This window comes from Physella acuta, unplaced genomic scaffold (assembly GCF_028476545.2).
Source record: "Physella acuta isolate Inbredline_101_S28 unplaced genomic scaffold, ASM2847654v3 ptg000964l, whole genome shotgun sequence".
Lineage (NCBI taxonomy): Eukaryota > Metazoa > Mollusca > Gastropoda > Physidae > Physella > Physella acuta.
In genome coordinates, this window is record NW_026732481.1 from 637,433 (window position 1) to 659,599 (window position 22,167).

Consider the following 22,167-nt stretch of genomic DNA (forward strand, 5'->3'; position numbering starts at 1 on the left):
TAAACAGACCCATCATTATAAGCTTTTAAATGTGGTTGAATATTAATTTTTAAACTGGCAATAGAAAATATGAATAGTTTGCTCTTAAAAAGTATAGTTGTTAAACTAGAGCATTATCGAAGTATTTAGTTTTGGTTAAGAAAACCATAGCCATATTAAGTAGTCACTAAAGTGTGAAAATCAATACAATAAAGCCATAGTTGAAGTGAGACATACATTTTCAACATTGATTTGATGTGCCAGATTGGCATGTATACTTTAACAGTCATCCTGTGTGTCATATATAGACAACAGCTGGGCACATTCTATTGATTTTTGTATGACTTGCTTGAAAAAAGGTTATTTCACAAATTGGAAATTTTTATTTTTTTTAATCCTATTACTCAAAAGCTTTTCAAATTATAGTTTTTCTTACTGTATGGTTTTGTTAACATCTTTTAATATGTTTTACTCCAATCGCTGTTCTTTTATTACCTTATATAAGTTCCCTGTAGTTGAGTACCTGAGCTGTGTCCAAACTTCTCTGGCAACTTTTTTACATCAGCTTATCTTTCTATGTCTGACCATGGCCTTTCTACTTAACTTTACCTTAATTGAGGAGTTCAGATCTAATGTGATCTTGCAATATTATTTGGTTTACATTAGTTGTATCATACCTAATCTCATTTTAAATACAGGTTGCTTACCCAACAAAAATTATTAGGCAACTTTAATCTCAACGGCTTTTGAATTATACATTTTTAAGTGTCTAACTTTACTGCAACTCAGCATTTTTATAGAAAAGTTGTATACAGATACTTTATAACTCTTCATGGATTGTATTGTCAGCTATAAGCTAACTAATCTCATCTTTTTTTTCCTTTTCAGTGTCTTCTGTCGCTATGCCAATGGAAATTTGGTGCATTATTCCTGTTACACTAAGGATCAGAAAACTAGTAATGAAGGGTTTAAGGATAGGATTAACTAATAAATATAGTTTCTTTTAAAATCATTTCTAAAATAATCTGCTTTGTGTGATCTCATTCAGTTACCTACCAGTAATTTAAGTCTGATAGAATATTATTTGTTTTTGATATGATAATCCTAGCATTGAACAACAAAATGAACAAATCAATCAAAAAGCAATAGATCAATGAAATGAGATTTGAAACGTAAACATCAGATAATGATACTGACACTATCAAGAACAAGAAGTATTTAGCTGAGGCAGATTTTTGTGAATTTTGAGCTTCCTTTTTTACCTGTCAGCTTTGAAATATTTCTTCTGTTCCTGGTTTATTTAGAATACCATCAAGCCATCATGGAAAAATGTGGCTTGATTGATGTGAATCTTTGTGTAAATTACCAAGAAGTTATCTTGGAAAAGCTCTTGGTATAAATAGTTTGTGTAAAATTGTTTATTGTTTTGTTCATTTAAAAAAAAATATGAATGGTAGGCTAACTATGTAAAACCATGAAGCTTTAAATGGTAGGCTAGCTGTGTAACACCATGAAGCTTTGAATGGTAGGCTAACTATGTAACACCATGAAGCTTTGAATGGTAGGCTAGCTGTGTAACACCATGAGCTTTGAATGGTAAGCTAACTATGTAATACCATGAAGCTTTATTCAAAAGAAATACAAAATCCTTTCAAAATAAAATACAAGCCATTTAGTTGTTATCAAGGTCTTTTGATTAACAAAAAGGTTCTCATTACAAATGTGTTACTGTCAACAAAGCTGTTGATCAATGCTGTTATTCTAAAAGTATTTTTCTCTTAATACAAATGATGATTAAAATGTCTAGCTATTTTTGTTTTAGCCATTTTGTTAGGTGCTGTGGATGGAAAATGTGTTTGGCTGTTATCTTATATAAATACAAAAGTCTAATGTTGTTTTAAGACTCCATTTATAAATAAGTCTTTCACTAGCTAGTTTATGTGTATGATTGTTGTATATTTGCTTGTTTTTAAACTGTTACATTCATGATTGTATCAATTAAGAGAAACTATTTATAATGTGCTTGGTGTGCAATATCTTCTTACGCCTTAAAAAACGCTAATTGCATTTATTACTTGTATTTAAATGCACTAACCCACAGTCATACTAACACATAAGATCATAGTATTTTTTTTAAATAATTGACATACAACATTTCATTTAGTATGTGGTACTTTTAAAATAAAAAGAAGTCTTTTAATAATATCTCAATAAGTTAAAAGTCTTCATGAATTCTTTTTTTGTCTGTTCATATGTATTATGTTGATTTATGTTTTGTTTGAAAGCAGATGTTTCTTCCTTAAAATGGGAATGTTTTAAAACTGTTTTGTTTAACATTAATTTTAATGCATATTAATTCTATGATTTACTTACAATTAATTATCATACTTAGATTAACTTAAAAGTCAGTAAACAATTTTAAACTATTGTGTATATATGATTTCAAAATACTACAAAATCAGATTCTAAGAAATACAAGCAATCAAACCTGAACTACTTTTGTTTTCTTCTTCATTTTTTTTTCACGTGAAGATTGTATTGCATTGTTTATATGTTTATCATTTTTTAGTGCTATAATCATACTATAATGTCCATTGTTCCAAACTTAATGCAAACAACCACAATATTGCACTGTGTTCTATTATGTTCTATGCACAGGCCTAAACATGAGTGTAGGCTAGTTGTTGCCAGTGTGCATTATTTCAACGATCTCACAAACATCTTACACGTCGCTTTCTCTCTATGGCTTGTAGACTCCCCAGAACAATGATAGATTTCTACCCCACGAGCCTAGTAGTTTATTGATGGTTGCTGAACAGAGAATTTATAATATCTTTTATTTAATTAGCTCCCTTGTCGTATTATCGTTATTAGATTGTCTTGCTGTGGTGTGGTGTGACGTCACCAGAAACCCAAAACGACCTCTCCGGAGAGCGTCTGTTGGGATAAACGATTGGTTCCGGTCTGGACGGAGTGATAGGGTGATACACTAACCTTAATCAGCTCGCCAGGCTCCACATTTGAAGTGTGTGTAGAGATTGCTAAAAGAAAAGTGCTTCAACCACTTCAACTTTAATTGCTGACTGTTCAAATAATAATCGTGCATGTTTTTATTTATATTTAATCTGGAATTAGTCAGAAGAAGGCTGCATAGTAAAAATCGATTAAAAGGGCATTTTTAATTTTTTTTTTTTTTAAATTACATTCTTATTATTCCATTTTAAAATTTCGGCCAAATTAAATGTTTGTTTTTTATCAGTGTCACGAATACTTGTCAGCAGCAAAGAAATCAGAATAATATTGCGGTCAGTATGTTGTAAAAGCAACATGAAAAAGTAGTCTCCCCTACTCTCGATTTTCTATTATTAGACCATGTTAGGACTGATAACCCCCAGCCTTTTCGTTGACCTGTCGTCATGCATCACTGCTAGTGAGATCAATTATGCCGAATACCGTGTAACAATACCTTTTCCTGACATACAGGGGTTCATTCAATAGCGACAGGCTAAAGTAGGTTTCGACACCCACACACACAAGCTTTGGTTTACCAGACACTATCTCCTAACAGGAGGCTTTAGATGACCAGAGACTGTCTCCTAAAAAGAGGCTTTGGTTGACTGGATACTGTCTCCTAACAGGAGGCTTTAGATGACCATAGACTGTCTCCTAATCAGAGGCTTTGATTGTACTAGACATCAAGGTTTCTTTAAGACATTTAGCCTATATCCAGGGGGAGGAGCCACTCTTAAAACTTCATGTGGGGGGGGGGGGGGGGGGCACTTAAAATTTCCGGGTTGGATAGGCGTACGCTGGTTTAAATATATTTTTTCTGTATAGATTTTTTAAAATTTCGCTCCCCCCCTCCTTCTACCGGAAAGATGCCTTTAAAAAAATTCATCTGGGCACAATCTGGAACCGCCCTTCAACTTAACCCTACCTACGCCACGTTTCTATCCACACTTACGCAGACAGTTCGCAATTTACCACAGTGTATTTCATCACTTCAAAAAGAAATTAACTAAATAGAATTAAATGAGATCGAATGAGTAGGCTTTAGTGTGTTTTTTTAAACAGTTTATCACAATTGTGTAAATGACTTGGCCGCAAGACCATTCTGGCAGAGTCCTTCCATGCATATGCCAAACTTCAAAAGCCGCACCCTTGGAAGCACGTCAACAACAGTTACAATAGTTGTATTTCAGAGTCAAGTTTTCTTCCAGCTTATATTATATGGGCACACGACGCGAATGATCTATTCGAGTCTATTGTCCATGTTGTATCAGACATAAAGATTGACTCACAATCTGTGTATGTGTGTGTGTGTCAACAAGATGAGCACATCAATGGTTCAGTTAAAACACGCGTGTTCCCCCAGCTAGCTTCAATCCGGTTCAGATAACTATTTGTTACCTTGTAATTCACTGTTGCATTTGTTTTGGATTAGCAATCGAGCAATTATTGTTCGGAATTTTTAAAAGCATTGGGGAAAAAATATGATAACTACTGGAAAGGCGGAGGGGGTTTTCATTAACCCTACCCACAGTGTTTCTTTCAGACTTTTTTCTCCGGGGGGGGGGGGGGACTTGAAATCTTCGGGGGTGGGGGGGGGGAATAAATTTTCCGGGGGTGGGGCGGCGACTGGTAAAAATATACAAAGTATATGATTTCTATATAAATTCTATTTTGACCGGGGATGGGGGGGGGGGGGGGGCGGTAGACGTTCTTTGGGGGGAGGGGGCTGTCTGGAAGAAACTCTGCCTACTTTCCCCCCCCCCACCCCTCACACGTTTATGTACACATTATATTATTCATTAAAATCGAAATCAGTCTAGAGCACTCGTCAACGGTCAAACAGTACATATAGTGTCATATAGGGTCTACTTTTATTAGGCCCGCCACGTTGAGAGGGGTTGAGAGAATAAGAGGATCAAGCCTTTCGGGGTGGTTGTTTTGTTCGAGTGTAGGAAGGGTGTGTGTATATAAATATAAACTGTATGATTAAATGGGGCTAATGTCCCTCCCAGATCCGCTCATTGATACACAGATAAAGGCTTACATGTTACACGCTAAGAACAGAACATTTTACACAAATACATTTGAACCAGTGGCGTCACTAGGTCGCGTTTCACCCGTTCAGGTAACTTATGGTGTCACCCCCATCCCCTCCACAAATTCAGCATTTTCGATTTGGTGTCACCGCTCTCTCTCTTACTATTTTATTACCCTTTTTTACTCGGTAAAACAAAGTTACAAACATAATCTAAAAATAACCACTCTTACTTAAATTCAATATACACGTGACTTCGTTCAACCTCGGGTTCCCTACCGACCACGCAGAGGCGTCGCAAGGTGGGGGGCGGGGGGTGGCACCGTGCGACACCATTTAGGCGGTGACACCAAGACAAAAGAAATGTAAAATATATAGAAGCAATATGCTTTTTTCCAGTTAAATTAATGATTTATATATATATATATATATATATATATATATATATATATATATATATATATATATATATATATATATATAATCTTTGGGGGGGGGGGGGTTGACACCATGAGGTGCCGCACCGGGTGACACCCGACCTAGCGACGCCACTGCGACCACGCCGTTCAAATTTTTACCAGCCACTGTCCCTTAACAGTTTTTTTAACGACACGATTGATGCTGAAAATTGTTAAATAAGTCTGAAAGCCAAGTACTAGTCTATTTTCTTAATATGCAGCTCAAAAAGGGTTTTACCTTTTTCCTACCCCCTTGGTTACTTGATGTCGGCGCCTGTCGGCCGCCTTCCCTTAGATGCTCATGCACGTCAGTTGAGAGAACGTCTAGCGCCCCCCCCCCCCCCCCACAAACTCAAAAATATAGAGAGAATATAAGAAGATATACGTGCGCCCCCCCCCCCCCCGTATGATAGTTTTACCGGTTACATAATAAGGGCCCACGTGTTAGCCAGTTAAAATTAGACCATTCTACATTTACACAGATTTAGTAAGGTAAACTACCACAAAAATAAAACAAAAATAACGCATTATAAAAAATAATAGTAGTTTATGATGCTAATAGATTCGTTCTAAAAAGATCTGTATGCAAAATTAAAAACGCATATATTAGAATTCCTTGACTCAGGTATTATGACATTACAAACAATAGAATTAAACTTACGGGGAAAATCTAAAGCCAAAAATAACTTCCCAAACATGCATTATTCATCAAGGTGCAAAGAGTCTGGTCGAGGCATATAGCGACAGAACTAGAAAAATGTATTCATGCGAGAGATAAATTAAATACAACAATCATTTTAGGCCTAAGGTAATAAAACTAGTTGCACTTAATTAAAACTATTTACATAGTTATATTATTAAATTTTATTTCCTATTAATGGTGTAAAATGTATGTAATTCAATAAAAGAAAATAGCAAATGTATTCTTGGGACTATTTTGTTTTCTGATAACAGTTTCATTTTGATGTGCTTCGAACTCGCGTCGGTTCCCGCAATCTTCTGCAAAATAGAAGGATATTTACTCTAGTGAAACTATTTTAAAGTAATAGTGGGTGATTGCAAAACACTGTGGATATTTTATTTACATAGTAAACGATCCTATCCTCCAGGTAAATATTTATTTTAAAATGTGTGTTTAGAAGCTGTTGCATTTGTTGGATTTACAACCTGATGCGGCTTACGACGGTATGGCTGATGGAGGAAAATGCCCTTCAACAAAATGGCGGTGTACTATATTCATTACATTTTGTATTACTTTAGGGTATGCAAGTGTCGTTTAACAATATTTTATATTGAAAAACATAGTTGAAGTTAATGGGCATGAATTAGCGACTCTGCGCTTGAGATAAAGCTCTCCTTAGCATTCCGTGTAATCAAAGCAACCTGCCGGTATAACACCTTAAAAACAAGCGTCCATAGATTCTTGTTATTGGTTGGATGCACCGCTTCCGCATTCGTATAATAGTCACATTTGTAAGGCAATGTTAAATGTTAGGTAGACTCTAGTTTCTAGATCTAGAAATCAACTAGATCTAAATCTCGATTCTAGATCTAATTTATTGCAAATTATTCTGGTGGTGCTAGCTATATTAACGATATTTTTAATAACTGAAGTAGTAGATCTGGATCTAGACTAGATTAGATCTCTAGGCCTAGATGTCTAGATCTAGTTGTAAAATTAAAAAATTGTCAAGTGATCACTCGTGGTAAATTACTAAATTATTAAAATTAGGAAGGCTTGGTCTGGACCTTTGCAGCTTTTATTAGGAATAGGATTTAAAATATTTTACTTTAGTTATTAGGCTAGGCTTAGACTAGAGTGTTAGTAAAATAGTAATAACATTAGGGCATACTGACTGTGATGCAATTCTAATTCAGCATCAAAAGAAAAATATTTTAAAAAAAAAATTCTACCAAGACCAAGGATGTGGACCACCCTTACAACAATGAAATTACGTTATTGAATTAATTAAGACTAGGCCTATGTAATTAAATTTATTAAAAGTAGGCCTACTACTTAGGAATTAGCCCTATTTGTTTAACTTTTAAGAGTACTAGAATAGGTTTTGTTTGTTTTATGAACTTGTATTCACAGTAGGCCCTATTCACTATTCATTGGACCTAATACTTAAGCTTAATTTCAATCCTAGGCTTATAAATGTACATTTTTGGATTAGATTAATATCAAATTAAACTTTAAATAAGGCTAATGAAAAGGCCATTACAAATACTTAGGCCTAAACATTTAACAATCACTTAACACATTTTATCTTTTTAACACATTTTTATCTTTTTAAACTAGAATCTATGCCTATATTTTGAATAGTAATTTAGATGTTCCTGTTATTACGGTAGTGTTTCAAATATTTCAAAATACTTTAACCGATATTTTAAAAATCTATAACTGCCCACAAGTCTTAATATATGTAATGTGTATGACAAATTAGCTAATTTATATTATCTATTAGGATCGTGGTGGAGTGAGTGAGGGTGAGAGTTAAAAGAAAGTTCTCACAATGACTGAAATAGAATCACTAGTGAACAATGTCCGGTGGGACCCTGGAGTAGTAGATGATGATTTTGATGCTGGCAATAATTCATCAAAACTATTTGAGAGATCCAGGATTAAGGCTCTTGCTGGTAAGATATTTTTTTTACTACCTTATGTAATCAGCTTAAGCTGTAATAATTATACATCCACTTCTAAGTCTTTTATTCTTATCAGACCTTGCTCAACATCAAAATAACCTCATGGAATAAACAAATTTCTGAAAAAGAAAATTAAGCAACATATTTGTGTGTTTTTATAACTGGACTCTTATAGCTGTCTTAGCCATTGTAGAAGTAGAAAGTTCACAATTCAGAAGGCTCAGCAACTGAAAAAAGAATAAGCTTAGTGCTTTTATGTGTGTACCTGTACATCATTTTTAGTGATTGATGGCCTCAATTCTATCCGATGCACACAACTATTTTACCTGGCCTAAAAAGAGGAAGTAGGCATAGAAAAAAAGACAGGCTGTGTAGGTGCTGAGCTGGCAAATGCTCAAGTCTTTCATTTGCAAAACCTATGGTTTTTAAACTATGAGCTACAGTTTTGCTCAGTAATTTTAAATGAACTTATTTTTTCCTTAAAATTATATTGATTAAGAAGCTAGCTATAAACCTGTGGCCTATGTGTCGTATGCTCGGTTGTGTCATTTTAAAGTTACATTTGACATTTTGTAAAATTCTGTATTGTTTTTGTCACATCCCATCTATCTTTATAATTTTTACTCTTTGTCTAACTAATATTTATTCATATTGTAACATTTCATTTCAATATTGATTGAAATGGCCTATGCCCAAAACCTTACAGGAATTCATATCATTTATCATTACTGTTGAGAAGTTTTTTATTATCCACCTCAAATTGAAATAAAAGTGTAGCTGGTAGCTGCCTCCCCTTTTGTCAAAACCTTGCTAACAATACATGTTTATATAATTTAGTATTAATTTAGTAGATTTAGTGCTCAAAGAAATGGTATGCCATCTGGTCTATACTGGTTTAGACCTTATAATAAGAAACATTTCTCTTTGGCATCTAATCTCACCATTTCCACTTACACGGGGACACAACGCTATTGTATCTCATTTAGACTCTACAGTTGCCAATGACCTAGTCAGAACTTGGGAAAATACATGCTAGCGTGAGTCACTCCAAAACGGCTGATATCGATTTTGCTCTTCGCTAGGCTGTCCTCGTTTTTTTTTTTACCCCTCCCTGTCCACATAATAGAGAATGACATCAGTTGCTGTGCTAAAATGAGGATCGACAAGCAACTGGTCAACGTTTTTAAAGAGCTATCTTCTGTTATATAAAGAAGGGAGAAAACCCTAGATAAGTCACGTGTTAACCTTGATTCATTTTTTTTAAAATGGTCCGTGTTCTTTCCAAGTGTGTGAATTTTTTTTTGGTCCATATTTTAAAGGCTGATCTACTGCAAACCAAAGCGTTCTTAAAACTGTAAAATAATAAGACACGGGCTATTATACAGATAGTTACATCAATACGTGAATGAAACATTAAACTTGAAAAGAATTAGACGTCTCCTTAACATAATGCACTAATGATTTTCTTATTAGTCATTGACTGGAAATATTGGGCTCTAATTACGTGTGTCAGTGTAGTTACTGTAAGCGTTTACTGTGTACACGGCTCCTCCTTTCCTTTATTTTTCCCTCACTGTGGGCTCACTACACGTACACTCATCGATCTTTTCTTACCATCGATCTGCAGCCTTCACTAGTTGCCCTGTCCTAGTTTCACCGTCTACGTGCCATGTTTCTCAATTGTTCATTGATAGGCATGTTTATCATTCACGGCAGTCTTGGGGTCGTCCTGCGGCCTTAGCATATTGTACATTCCTTCCTTAATTCGTGTACAGGCTCATGTAGAATATATAGATTGTTATGGATTAAATGAAAATGCTTAAGGATCAGCCAGTTCAATGGTGATTGAATTGGATGATAAATAACATAATTTTGAAATAATTTAACTACATTAAGCCTCATTTATGTTACTTCATAATTAGGCAGCTTCCCGTAATAAAAGTGTTTCTACCCTTCACCTTTAATATTTGTAATATTTCCTCGAATTTGTGTGTGTGTGTGTGTCTACCAATGGTATTTCGTTTATCTCATTTGTTTACACATTTGTCGGAGTAACTCCGTTATATTTGTGTGTGCATATGCTAGCTAATTTATGAACAGGTTTACAGCATGAATAAAATAGAGGACGAGTATCGCTCTGGGGTTGTTTCTCTATACCTCCTGCTCCAAAACCAGAAGCCGCTGAGTAAAATGAAACCACACATCGGGCACTCCGTCTGTTCCCCGGGGAGGGGAGGCTGCGCCTGTATGGCTGCGGTAGCGATGATGTCAGAAATTGAACTGTTTTCCCCTCATTTCACATACCTACAAGAGTTGATGAAATGCTAATGTATACACGTTCACAAATTTCATCACATAATTTAAAGCACGAAGGAAGTAAGGGGGGGGGGGGGGTCCGTATAACAGTAGTATTCGCCTAATGCTGTAGTTCAAGTTCATGGCGTGTTTATTTATATCAGCAAGTCGTACACTACAACTCAGCGGGAAATTTATCGTGCATAAATTACCTGTCACCGGAGACGAGGCGTATTTATAACTTTTAAGTTGAGACAAGTTGTGATATAGGGTTATGTAGTGTGATCAGTCCGTCATCTACCGTCTCTCTGTAGTTGTTAGCCATGACGCTTAGGCCTACCAATTAGAGAGACTTTCTACCCCGTGTCATAAACGGCTAGGAGGTGTGTGTAAATAATTTTTACCGCCCAATATTAATGCGGCAAACTAGTATCGTTGTATATATTTCAGTATATCTTTCACGCACACGACCTTTAAAGTGTACGATCTTCAATATGCAGGGGCTATGAATTAGTTTACCATCATTAGGTGTAGTCTCGATTCATCGCAGGGCAGGGAAAAATCGCATGGTGTATATAAAAAATGAACGGTTGTTGTTTTTATAACGTGTAAAACTTGTTTTGTTTTTTTTTTAAATTAGCGAACTTAGCCTGGTTAGCCCGGCTGTAATTCGTGCAAAAACATAGGTGATGCTGACGCCGGCTAATTTCAGAAGCTGTAACGATTGCATGGTCAATGACCATTGTTCCTTGCGTCTTGGCCGTTAGACAGCTAGCTCTTTGATAAACATACCCACAGGGTTCGGCGGATTCTTCATAAAATGGAGGTCACATTTGATATTGTACTTATCTTGTGTACCTCAACTGAGGAAGTTCTCCTCCATAAAGCCTCTAACACCCAAGACAGTATTCCGCTGTACATTTCCCACAGGCATGTGCCCAGCATTCAGTGTCTCTTGGTGACTAGCGACTATTTACACCCATGGCGAACGTCACTAATTGCGGGGTTTGATTTTGGTTTGTTCGTTGAAACGAAAAACAAAAGATCCAAACTTTCCTTGACTATCAAGTCTGTTGGACGAGAAGCTCGTTAAACCGAGTCACCTCTGTCCAGAAATGTTAACACCAAACTGTCTGAGCTCCCTTCTTCTATTTAACGTATATTATTATCGACTTCATCTCGTACAGTTGAGTTGTCGGTAAAGTTGCGTTTGTTCCGCAGCTGACTGTAGCGTTGGGTTTGTATAATTTAAAAACTACCAGCAGTAGTTTTAAGCTGTCTTTTTTTTTTCATCTAATGTATTCCACATCTGCCGGCAATATCAGCTGTTGGCTGCGCACAACATACTTGACTGAAATTTAAGATAATGTTAATTTCATGATAAACTGTTTACAGGTAACTCAAGTTACTTGAACACTTTGCAGCAGTTCATGTGTAACTACCTGGAATCGATCTTCTTGGTTGGTTAGCTGAACGAATGTTTTAAACGAGAAAAGTTTGCATTCTTTGCATCAGAGTGCGCCGTCTGATTTACTGCTACAATCAGAGGTCAATTATTATTGACATGATTAGGACTTACTACATCATTTATATTTCACTATTTTTATAATATATTCTTCACAAATAAAATTTTACTATACATTTACAATGTGAAAGAAGAGAAAACTTATATTTTAAAATAGCGGCCAAATTAATGTTACTTTCGACACTTCTGATGTTAAACGGTGCCATCTGCTAAGACAAAGTAAAAAATATCCCATACGGTTCTATAAACAAATAGCTGTTGTGAATTATATAATTTAATTGAGGAAGTGAGCATTCACCGCTTATCATCTCTGGTTAGGTTATTACGGTCTACGTGAGCATTGTGAAAATTGCCTGTAATAGGCGGAAGCATTTCTGACATTGTGTTTTTTATCAAAGTAATCGTCTACTTTTTCTTAATCAGGTGCCAACAATATAAAACCGAAAATGTTTTTACAATGAGATGCAGCGAGAATGTAAAAAAAAGGGGGGGGGCCTTAAATGAAAGAAAGAATTCGCATATTGGATCTACTAGTTAGGAAAAAACTATGCACTGGTCCATGCATTCTTCCCACCTTTTAACCCCACTCATCGCCTCATATAATCAGCTATGGATGAAGTCAGCCAAGCGATATCATTTAGATTTTTAAAAGTGGGGACCGCTAACCTTTCGACACTTTCTAAATTAGGCGAGGGTTATGCTAGTTGATTGCCCGACATGTGTCTAACGTTAATTTTCTCTTGTTTGATAAGCGGCCCCGACCTTCTCCTTCCCTGCTCCTGTTTGTGAATGTAACGATTTCAGCTTTTTAAAAATATTTTTGGTAGACAAAATTATAGTAAAAAAAAAATACTGGGTAATTTAAGAGACATTTCAGAGCCTATACAGCTGGCGAGGATAACTTCTTTTGTATGTTTACATATAAATTATCTTAGATGTGTGTTTCTTTTGAGTCGCTTAAGTTACCCCCTGCTTCACCTCCACCCATACCCAACAATATCAAACGTGTGACATCATTTATGCTTGATGGCAACCCACGCTGCTGTGTCTAAAATAATTCACTGGCCGAGAGGAGAAAGGGAATCAATTAGTTGAGTGCCCCCCTCCCCTTTCATCGCCTGCCGATAAAGCCACGAGATTCGCGCTTAAAGATTACAAGCCCATTTTTTCCCTTGACGTTGATTTGCCTAATACCCTTTCTCCCCTTACGGCAATGGGCGCGTATAAATGCATGAACTTAATACGTTGATTTTAATACGTTATTCATTAACGCATTTTCCTCATTTATTGTAAGAGAATATTTAATGGCTCAGTCTGTCCAAGACAGTATTAAAGCCTCAAATCTACAACCTCTCGTAAAAATATTATTATAGCTGTTATTCCGCATTATGACACACTGTATATGAGACACATGCTATGGTAGTACCACGACCTGGCATCCGTATGACAGCTGGTACCCGATTAGCCCAGGTGGTAATCAGGGATTGGGTTACCCGTGAGATCTCCAGGAACACTGGATGCAGGTCACGCAGGTTTGTTACTTGTTGAGTGTAATCAGATAGATCTACACCCTTTTTGATACGAAGATATCCAAAGTCTAGACGGAATAGAGATCACTGAACGCATTTACAATCGCAATAATTGCACCAACTTGCCATTGTGAAAAATTTAGATTTTCCTATAAAAAAAATCGTGAGTTTAGCTAGTAATCTTTATCATCTTTTTTTCCTTTTTATGCCATAGACCAGGGGTCGGCAACCTGCGGCTCTTTTGATATCAAAATGCGGCTCTCCAGCTCCTTAAACAAATACTAATAATCTTAATAAATAAAAAAATATTCGAAATAAAAAAAAATGTTAGTGGCTCTTTAAAACCAGGGAAATTTTGAACATTGTAACTTTTGGCTCTTCCGCCTCAAAAGGTTGCCGACCCCTGCCATAGACACATGGGGCCACCGGTAATCTTTATAGTCAACTCTAAAACTGTACATCCTGTCATTCACACTTTAGTACCCGGCTCATCCTAGTTCGTTTCTTTTAAGCGCGTCGCAAACCGCAAGTAATATTTTGTAGTCTTAGTGTCAGCACGTTCAAAACATCTAGATCTGGAATCTAGATTAATCATTCATCAGAATTGTTTGAGAGATGCATGATGATAATACTATTTATCTAGAACAATGCTCGGGGAGGGGGGATCTCTGTTGGTGTTTTTTTAACATCTGCTACCACTACGCCAGACATTAAGCCAAATTCATAAATGGTGTAAACTCTTATGATGCACTTAAATATGAAGTGTATGGCATCAGTACGCCTAGCATAGTTTGCCAACAATATCTAATAATGATAATTTAAAAAATAATACTTCCAGTTTTGAGGTTCGTCTTTTGTTAAGTGTCTTGGGTAAAGAAAAAAATATTCTGTAGACAACATTACTGCTTTATTCATGTTTACTACAGCTGGTTACTAGATTTATGATTACTAAATTTTTTACTGAATTAACTTCCACATATTCCGTTCTTTATAATTGTAAATATATACAAATAGCGATCTTTTTTTTTAATCATGAAATATTGTATAAAACGTTTTAGAGATCGCCGCCAATGTTAATAATTACGGCTCACATAACTCCGATTATCGTTAATAACTTGGCAATTACTTCTGATTTATGAAGCATTGAAAATTGAATGATGAAGGCTAACTGGCAGAGGCGTAGCGGGGGGGGGGGGGGTACATATATCCCCGCGCGCCGACCCTAGGGGGCGCCAAAATGGGTTGGGAAAAAAATTAAAAACTCATTTCAGCTGCGGTTTTGCGTTATAGATATAAAAAATATAATGTCGGGGGCGCCAAATCGAAAGTTTGTTGTGTCCGGGAGAGGGGGGGGGCGCAAAATTGAAAGTTAGTCGCCGGGGAAGGGTCGCTACGCCTCTGCTAACTGGAGATATCAGTTTAATGTTTCAGTATCAGAGATGTTCGTCGAGTTTTATTTTAATCAAAGACTTAAAGATAACTTGTAATTATTGTGTTGAAGAGCGAGAGCATTCTATTTTCTTTACAATTTTCGTGTGCATACTATTGCAGCACTAGTTTAGTCATTTATCATTTCAAGGGCACTCGTTCATTCTTTGACCTTACTTGTCAGGGACCCACTAACTTTACTGCTGTCTCTTTATCTTTGCACAATTTTTCAACATCTTCAACACTCAAGTAACAGGAAACAAACCGACAAAGGCAAAGCAACCATTCAGACAACTTGGTATATGTACGAAAACCACACAAGTCTGTGTTCTTTCGCTGTTTACTACAGTGTTGTTAACATTAGGATGATACCGTGTGTACAGTCATTCCTCTATTGCGGATATATGTGATATTTCGGTCGTAGGAACTTGCCATGTGCTGTAATCGTGTGTTTAGAGTGCTTGTTACAGTTTGACGAAGCCGGCGCAACAGTCACAGAGCATGATTTCTAAAAGCTTTTCATAAAGCCGTGCTACTGTATTGCTTCTTTCATTCATAGAATACAGTGTTAGGAACGTTCAAGCTTAGATTCATATTTTATGTACCGTTGGTTTTATGCTCATGTTGTTTATTTCCATCACGAGATATAATTCAACTTCATACTCGAGTATATTGGTGTGTTCGATAGTTTACATTTTAGATAAAACCCTTAGTTTGCTCGTGTTAAATGAACGCTGTATCCAAGTGTTGGCTATCTGCTTGCTACACACCTGATATCGCTGCGTACGTGTCTGATCTAATCGTTGGACCATAAGGAGGTTCCATTTTGTTGTTGAATAACTAGAGAATACATGACTCCGCTGTCTGGACACCATGGAAGACATCTCCAATTCTCCTCTCTACCAAGAAAGATTTATCAAATCTAAGATCAAACAGCTTTCCGGTACGTCTCTACTCATTTAACCACATTATGTAGATCTATGACAGACGCCTATGTAAACTCTTCCACCTAGTTATAAAAGTGTAGGTCTGCACGTAACATGTTTATGTCACTAGAACTGTAAGCCGGAGGAAAGGGCGACTCTAATGACGCGTACCCCAAGCCCCCCCCCCCGAAATAAAAGCCATAAAGCCCCCCCCCCCCCCCCCCCATGTCTGCAAGTTGTTTTGCTGTACGTGTACTACTGGCGAAGGGTGTGTTCAGCTATCGAGCTCAGCGGCTAGTGTGTAGTGCAATCTGTCAACCTAAATAGGCCTGCTTGACGAATCACTGAAGGGTTATCTACAAGGGTAGCTTGACATTTCTTGCTGATACAGCCAGCCGCGTGTTGTCTTTTTTTTTTAACATTGGGGTTGTCATTTACATTTTATCAACATAGGCGCTGAATGATAGTTTTTAGTTTTTATTGTTAGAATAAGATGGCTTTGGAGTTTTCGTTTTCACTAAAATTATAAATTTGTTGTCATATCGGTATTAACTGTTGACGGGGAACATGTAAACTTTAAACAATAGTTTTGGAACCAACTTTCGCCTAACCATATTACATCGTTACCAACGTAACATCGAGGCTCCATTCATTCATTATTTAATGTAGGTCACGTGTCTGTAGTCTGTATAAATAACCCAGTGGAGTTAGGCTTGCGTGATTCGCGTCTTGTATCAAATAAATATGCCCGCCATTCGGATCTCATAACGGCCTATTTTTTACTGCAAACTCTGCTTCTTTATTGCTGACACAGAAAAACGTGTTGACAAAAAACAGTGTTCAAAATATTTTTAAAAAATTGTAATGTTAGTATGGGGGAGAGAGGAAGACATTCGGATCATTTTAAAATAGTTTTCTTTAAGGAAATAACACTTGCTTTTGCCAGTGGGTGACAAGACAAACAAACAATAAGCAAATCGAAAATAAATTTAAGAAATCTAGTCAACCATCTGTTTATTAAAGTCACTTCAAATTAGTCAACCATTGCTGTATATAGTAACTGGTTATTGTATTCTATCTTCTTCTATCTTGAAGAAACCACTGAGGGTTGAGGGGGAGCAGCCATGGTTGGAAACTTGTGACATTTAAGAGGGGGGGGTGTCTGGCATTTTGTGAAGAATAAAAGTATGACGCTAACACAGATTAGATTAAGGCTTTGGTTGAGTTATGATATGGCAATGTTGGTTTGCTGATACAGCTAATCCATAAGGACCATTAATATTACATCAGCTAGTACTGCTTAAAATGATAGAAGAAAACAGCCAAACTTAATTTAAAAAAAAAATGTAAATCACACACCTATCAACATTTTAGTTTTATTTTAATATTATACACGTCTTGTGTATTATTTTATTTATGAAGGGTCTCTTAGTCTATATTATAATAGTATAATATATTATGTGGTGTGTTCAGCACACAATCACATATTTAAATAATTGCTTTTTATAAAAATATGGATGACTTTCATTAGTTGTTAACAAGGACTATCATTTATTTGGTAACATATCTACAGTTACCTTTTTTGTGAACAGGCCTCAATAAAAACTTCACCTTTTTTTTTAATAAATCCATTTTCAAATGAGTCATATCAGTACTGTAAAGTGGGGCACTTTAGGACACATGGCATAGGGAGTAGTGGGGCATGTGAATTTATAGTTGATTTTTGATAAGTGCACTAAATCAACTCTTAGTGTTAAGGTAGCTTTTATTAACTGTAATACATGTGTCTTTTCAGTGCAAGGTTTACTAACTCCTAAATAAAATAATCTATGGTAGTTCTCTGATTTCATTTTTACAAAGACAAAAACTATTTGTGCAAAGACTATCTATGTAGGTAAAAGTTATTTAATTGCTGTGTCTGTTCCAATTGCGAATATCACCGTGTACACAGTCTTTTGTACACTTCTTCATATTTTACTTAATGTGGTTTTTAAATTGGTAAAAAAAAAATAGTAGTAAATAACAGCAGTATTTTATTAATGAAAATTGGCGTACAATTGTTCTATTTTCTGGTGAAAAGAATAATAGTAGGAGTGCACACAAGATAGTTTTGCTGTGCACATAAAATAGTTTTGCCATGGCACCAGCAGGAGTAAGTTCCTCCAGCATTCCTTACATCATTGCTCTTTTGGCACCAGCTCAACATTTTTCTAAAGGGTGTGCCAAATGAAAGGTCAAGGTTCATCTCTCTTGTGCCTTGGTTATTGTGTAGATAACTCATGGTTTTATGTGTTGCAATTGGAGGGGGAGAGTGGTTAATTATTATATTTGGATTTATTTACATCTCAAGAATTGTAGTTTTTATTTGATTTCCTTTTAAGTTTTTGATACTGTAGTTGTAATGGTTGAAATTTTAAAAAAAAGATAAATCAGAAATTGATCAGCATAAGTATTGGGTTATGTTTTTATTTTTTTCTTAAGAAACAAGCATTGCCAATGTGACACACAAACAGTATGACACAATTTAAAGATGTTTTTTTTTTTTTATTGGCAATGAGGTAGCGGTGCTAGGTTTCAGAGATGGCATTTTATACAAAGTTTTTTGTTTTCTTTGAAATGAAAAGTTACACATTTAATCAATAATTATGCATCACATTGAAGTAGTTAAATTCAAAAAAGCTTTCCACTTTCCCTTTTTCTCCTCCTTCTCTTTTCTCCTTAAAAGATTTTGAGATTTAAGTTACCTTGTCTTTTTTGTTTAATGCAAATACCTTAAAGTTTATTCTCTTCATTTAAATACAAATACTTACATATGTATGTGCAAGTAAAGTAATCCTTATAAAGCTAAGCAATAGCTTAAAATAATTTTTGTAAAATTTGTGTTTGTCTTATTATGTATTTATATTTTCAAACTTTAAATTCAACATAGCATTTTTCTTTATTTTCTTCAAATAGATGAGCGTGAGCTTGTTCAGAAGAAAACCTTCCAAAAATGGGTCAACTCACATTTGATTCGAGTCAACCACAAAATTGCAGACTTGTATGTGGATCTTCGAGATGGCAAAATGCTCATCAAGCTTCTAGAGGTTTTGTCTGGAGAGAGACTGGTGAGTTAAGTTGAGGTCATCTGTTTAGTAGTAGTTGCAAATCTAGGGTTTTCTTGTCCTGCCTCTTTTTCTTTTGCCCCTGGGTATTCCAGATGAGGGTCTGTTTTGTATTGATAGATAGTCAGCTTTCAGTGTAACAATACTGTTCTTGGACAATATACCTCCCCCCCCTTTTTTTTATAATACATATTATACCTCTATCTTTCTATCTCCATATTCAGTTCCCTATCTATGACTCTATTCCTATCCCAAACTATAATTATATCCCTAACCATTCTCCCTATCTTTAACCCTGACCCTATCCCTAACACTATTGTCCTTCTGCAGTTTTTTTTATATGGGGGGGGGGGGTAATGATGGGGTAAGATGTAATGAATGCCCTGCTGCCAGCAATTTGATTTTATGGTATAAGGATAAAACTTTATTATTTTATAAGCGCAGTAACTATTAACATGGCTGTTCCAGAGTGTCTTTTGTTTTGTTTAGCACACTGTAAAAATGTATTATTTAAAAAAAATGTTCATTAAATAATAATTTGAAAATAATAACATTTTTATTAATTTCAGCCACGTCCTACAAAAGGCAAAATGAGGATCCATTGTCTAGAGAATGTGGATAAGGCTCTGACTTTTCTCCATGAACAAAGGGTCCACCTTGAAAACATGGGTGCTCATGACATAGTTGATGGCAGCTCTAGACTGACATTGGGCTTGATCTGGACCATTATCTTAAGATTCCAAGTAGGTTAATTGAAAAAGATTTTAATATATTAAAACATGCTTTTTCAAAGTTAAAGATTTCCCTCTCTTGTGTATATTAGCATTAAAAGTTGTTTGAAATTGTATGCTTTTTTAAAAAAAAAAAGATTAAAGCTCTCTTGTGAGACCTGGCGCTCCATTAAAGGCATAGATTTGTCTGGCCACAATATTCATGTTGAATTTGTAGCAGATACTTAAGAAGGTATCATTGGAGTCTTAAGCATTGCTATTTAATTAAATAGCTGATATACTTCATTCACACTCAAAGTCATGCGGACTGCCATACTTCGTTAATTTAATTTCAATTCAAAATTTCCACACAGTAATCTTTTTTTTAAATGTGCTTGTTTTATTAACCAGATACAAGACATTACCATTGAAGAGTTTGACAACAATGAGACCAAATCAGCAAAGGATGCATTGCTCTTGTGGTGTCAGATGAAGACTGCGGGATACCCCAACGTCAATGTTCGAAACTTCACCACCAGCTGGAGAGATGGACTCGCATTTAATGCCCTCATTCACAAGCACAGGTAGATTAATGCTAACCCTATTTGAAGTGGTAATGGTTTGTTAATTTGAGCATGAAGTAGACTTGTTTTACTAAGCTTATGTCAGAGATTTAAGAAATTAAATAAGTCAGCTGACAGAACAGCTTTGGTTTTAACTTTCTATTTCATAATAGATATTATCTTCCTTGGTCAGTTTTGTTGAGTTTAATTCAAATAAATTATTTTAAAAGATGTGTTGTAATGATGATATATGTTAGCTACAAGCATTTTAAAATGTAAAAAATTAATTACAATTTTTTTTTTCTTCAAGACCCGACCTTATTCATTATGACAAGCTTCAGAAATCCAATGCCATGCATAACCTCAACAATGCTTTCACCGTGGCAGAAGAAAAACTGGGGCTCACCAGTCTACTTGATCCTGAAGGTGATTGAGTTGTTTTTGTTTTGTAATTTTCTTATTAAATACACTGTTCAATTAAAGTCCATTGTTCATTTAATTGATAATTAAAATAACTTCACATTCTCAGGTTTGAAAGTAATTGATATTTGTCAGTTATTAAGAACTTATGGCATAAACTGATATCTTTCAGATGTGAATGTTGAATTTCCTGATGAGAAATCCATCATCACATATGTGGTCACATACTACCATTACTTTTCCAAGATGAAGGCTGATTCAGTTCAAGGAAAACGTATTGGAAAAGTAAGCAATAATATTTTCATCAAAACTAATATTAGTTTAATTTTTATCAGTTGATTTGTAAAAAAATATTTAAAAATTTTTTTTAAATGATTATTTTAGACAATTATTTTAAAATTAATGCTGTTTCCAGGATGATCTGTTAATATGGTGATCACATTTAAATTTCAGGTCATTGACAATGCTGTTAACACAGAAAATATGATTGAACAGTATGAAAACATGACATCTGACCTCTTAGAGTGGATTGAGCAGACTATTGTCATTCTGAATGACCGCCAATTTGCAAACTCACTGACTGGAGTTCAACAGCAGCTTGCAGCATTTAGCACATACCGCATTGTTGAGAAACCACCTAAGTAGGTTTTGTCTACTGTTTCCTCATAATTTTTGGTTTATCTAGTTGTTTCTTTCTAAAATTGTATTTTCTTGTTAAACAAATATACACAATGTTTCCTGTAATGGCCGTAACATTTTTTTTATATAATCATATTTCATCCTTAGCCCCAAGCTTCTGAGAATTTTTCTCTGAATATTGGAGCATGTCTGTATAAAATAAAAACTGTTTTCAAAAGCTTCCTCTAGTTTAAAGCAAAATAATGTTTCTTCCAGATTTGATGAGAAAGGCAATCTTGAAATCCTCCTGTTCACAATCCAGAGCAAGATGCGTGCCAACAACCAGAGGCCATATTTGCCAAAAGAAGGAAAACTGCTTTCAGATATCAACAAAGCCTGGGAGAGACTGGACAAAGCTGAACATGAAAGAGAACTCTCTCTCAGAGAGGAGCTCATAAGGTAAACCTTTCTTTCAAATGTTTAGTTTTTATTGACTAACTTATTTCACTTTGCATTCATGATTTTGAACTGTTTCAACAACTTGTTTTTAGATATTGTTGCTTGAGCTGTATTTGTACTAAAATAGCTATTATTCTTCACAGACAAGAAAAACTTGAACAACTTGCTGCCAGATTTGGACGCAAGGCTGGTATGCGTGAAGAATGGCTGAGTGAAAACCAGCGCCTTGTGGCCCAGGACAACTTTGGAAATGACCTGGCTGCTGTAGAGGCTGCCACCAAGAAACATGAAGCTATTGAGACAGACATCAATGCTTATGAAGAAAGAGTTTCTGCTGTTGTGGCTGTAGCTAATGAGCTGGAACAAGAAAACTATCATGACATCGATCGCATCAATGCCAGGTAAAGGCTTTTTTTTTTTAATGAAATTTAAAACTTATCAAGATATTTGATTAATT

The 22,167-nt window shown here is 35.5% G+C and overlaps 2 protein-coding genes across 7 annotated transcripts in view; both read left to right on the forward strand.

Moving 5' to 3' along the window:
• LOC131953909 (vam6/Vps39-like protein) overlaps positions 1–2,444 on the forward strand; it is a 37,656-nt gene extending 35,212 nt beyond the window's left edge. The window contains exon 26 of the mRNA XM_059317357.1: positions 868–2,444. Within this exon, the coding sequence (XP_059173340.1) occupies positions 868–967 (100 nt within the window). The 3' untranslated portion in view covers positions 968–2,444. The remainder of the gene's footprint in view (positions 1–867) is intronic.
• Positions 2,445–6,426: 3,982 nt separating this feature from the next.
• Positions 6,427–22,167, forward strand: part of LOC131953894 (spectrin beta chain) — a 37,102-nt gene continuing 21,361 nt past the window's right edge. For 3 of the 6 annotated variants that reach the window (XM_059317323.1, XM_059317327.1, XM_059317329.1), the window contains exons 1-10: positions 6,427–6,593; positions 7,953–8,124; positions 18,792–18,943; positions 19,510–19,683; positions 20,062–20,234; positions 20,524–20,639; positions 20,806–20,918; positions 21,087–21,274; positions 21,528–21,710; positions 21,854–22,111. In XM_059317323.1, coding sequence (XP_059173306.1) covers positions 8,001–8,124; positions 18,792–18,943; positions 19,510–19,683; positions 20,062–20,234; positions 20,524–20,639; positions 20,806–20,918; positions 21,087–21,274; positions 21,528–21,710; positions 21,854–22,111 — 1,481 coding nt within the window. In that variant the 5' untranslated portion in view covers positions 6,427–6,593; positions 7,953–8,000. Of the gene's footprint in view, positions 6,594–7,952; positions 8,125–15,560; positions 15,854–18,791; positions 18,944–19,509; positions 19,684–20,061; positions 20,235–20,523; positions 20,640–20,805; positions 20,919–21,086; positions 21,275–21,527; positions 21,711–21,853; positions 22,112–22,167 lie in introns of those variants that run through there. The other 3 variants (XM_059317325.1, XM_059317326.1, XM_059317324.1) reach the window with 2 other exon arrangements.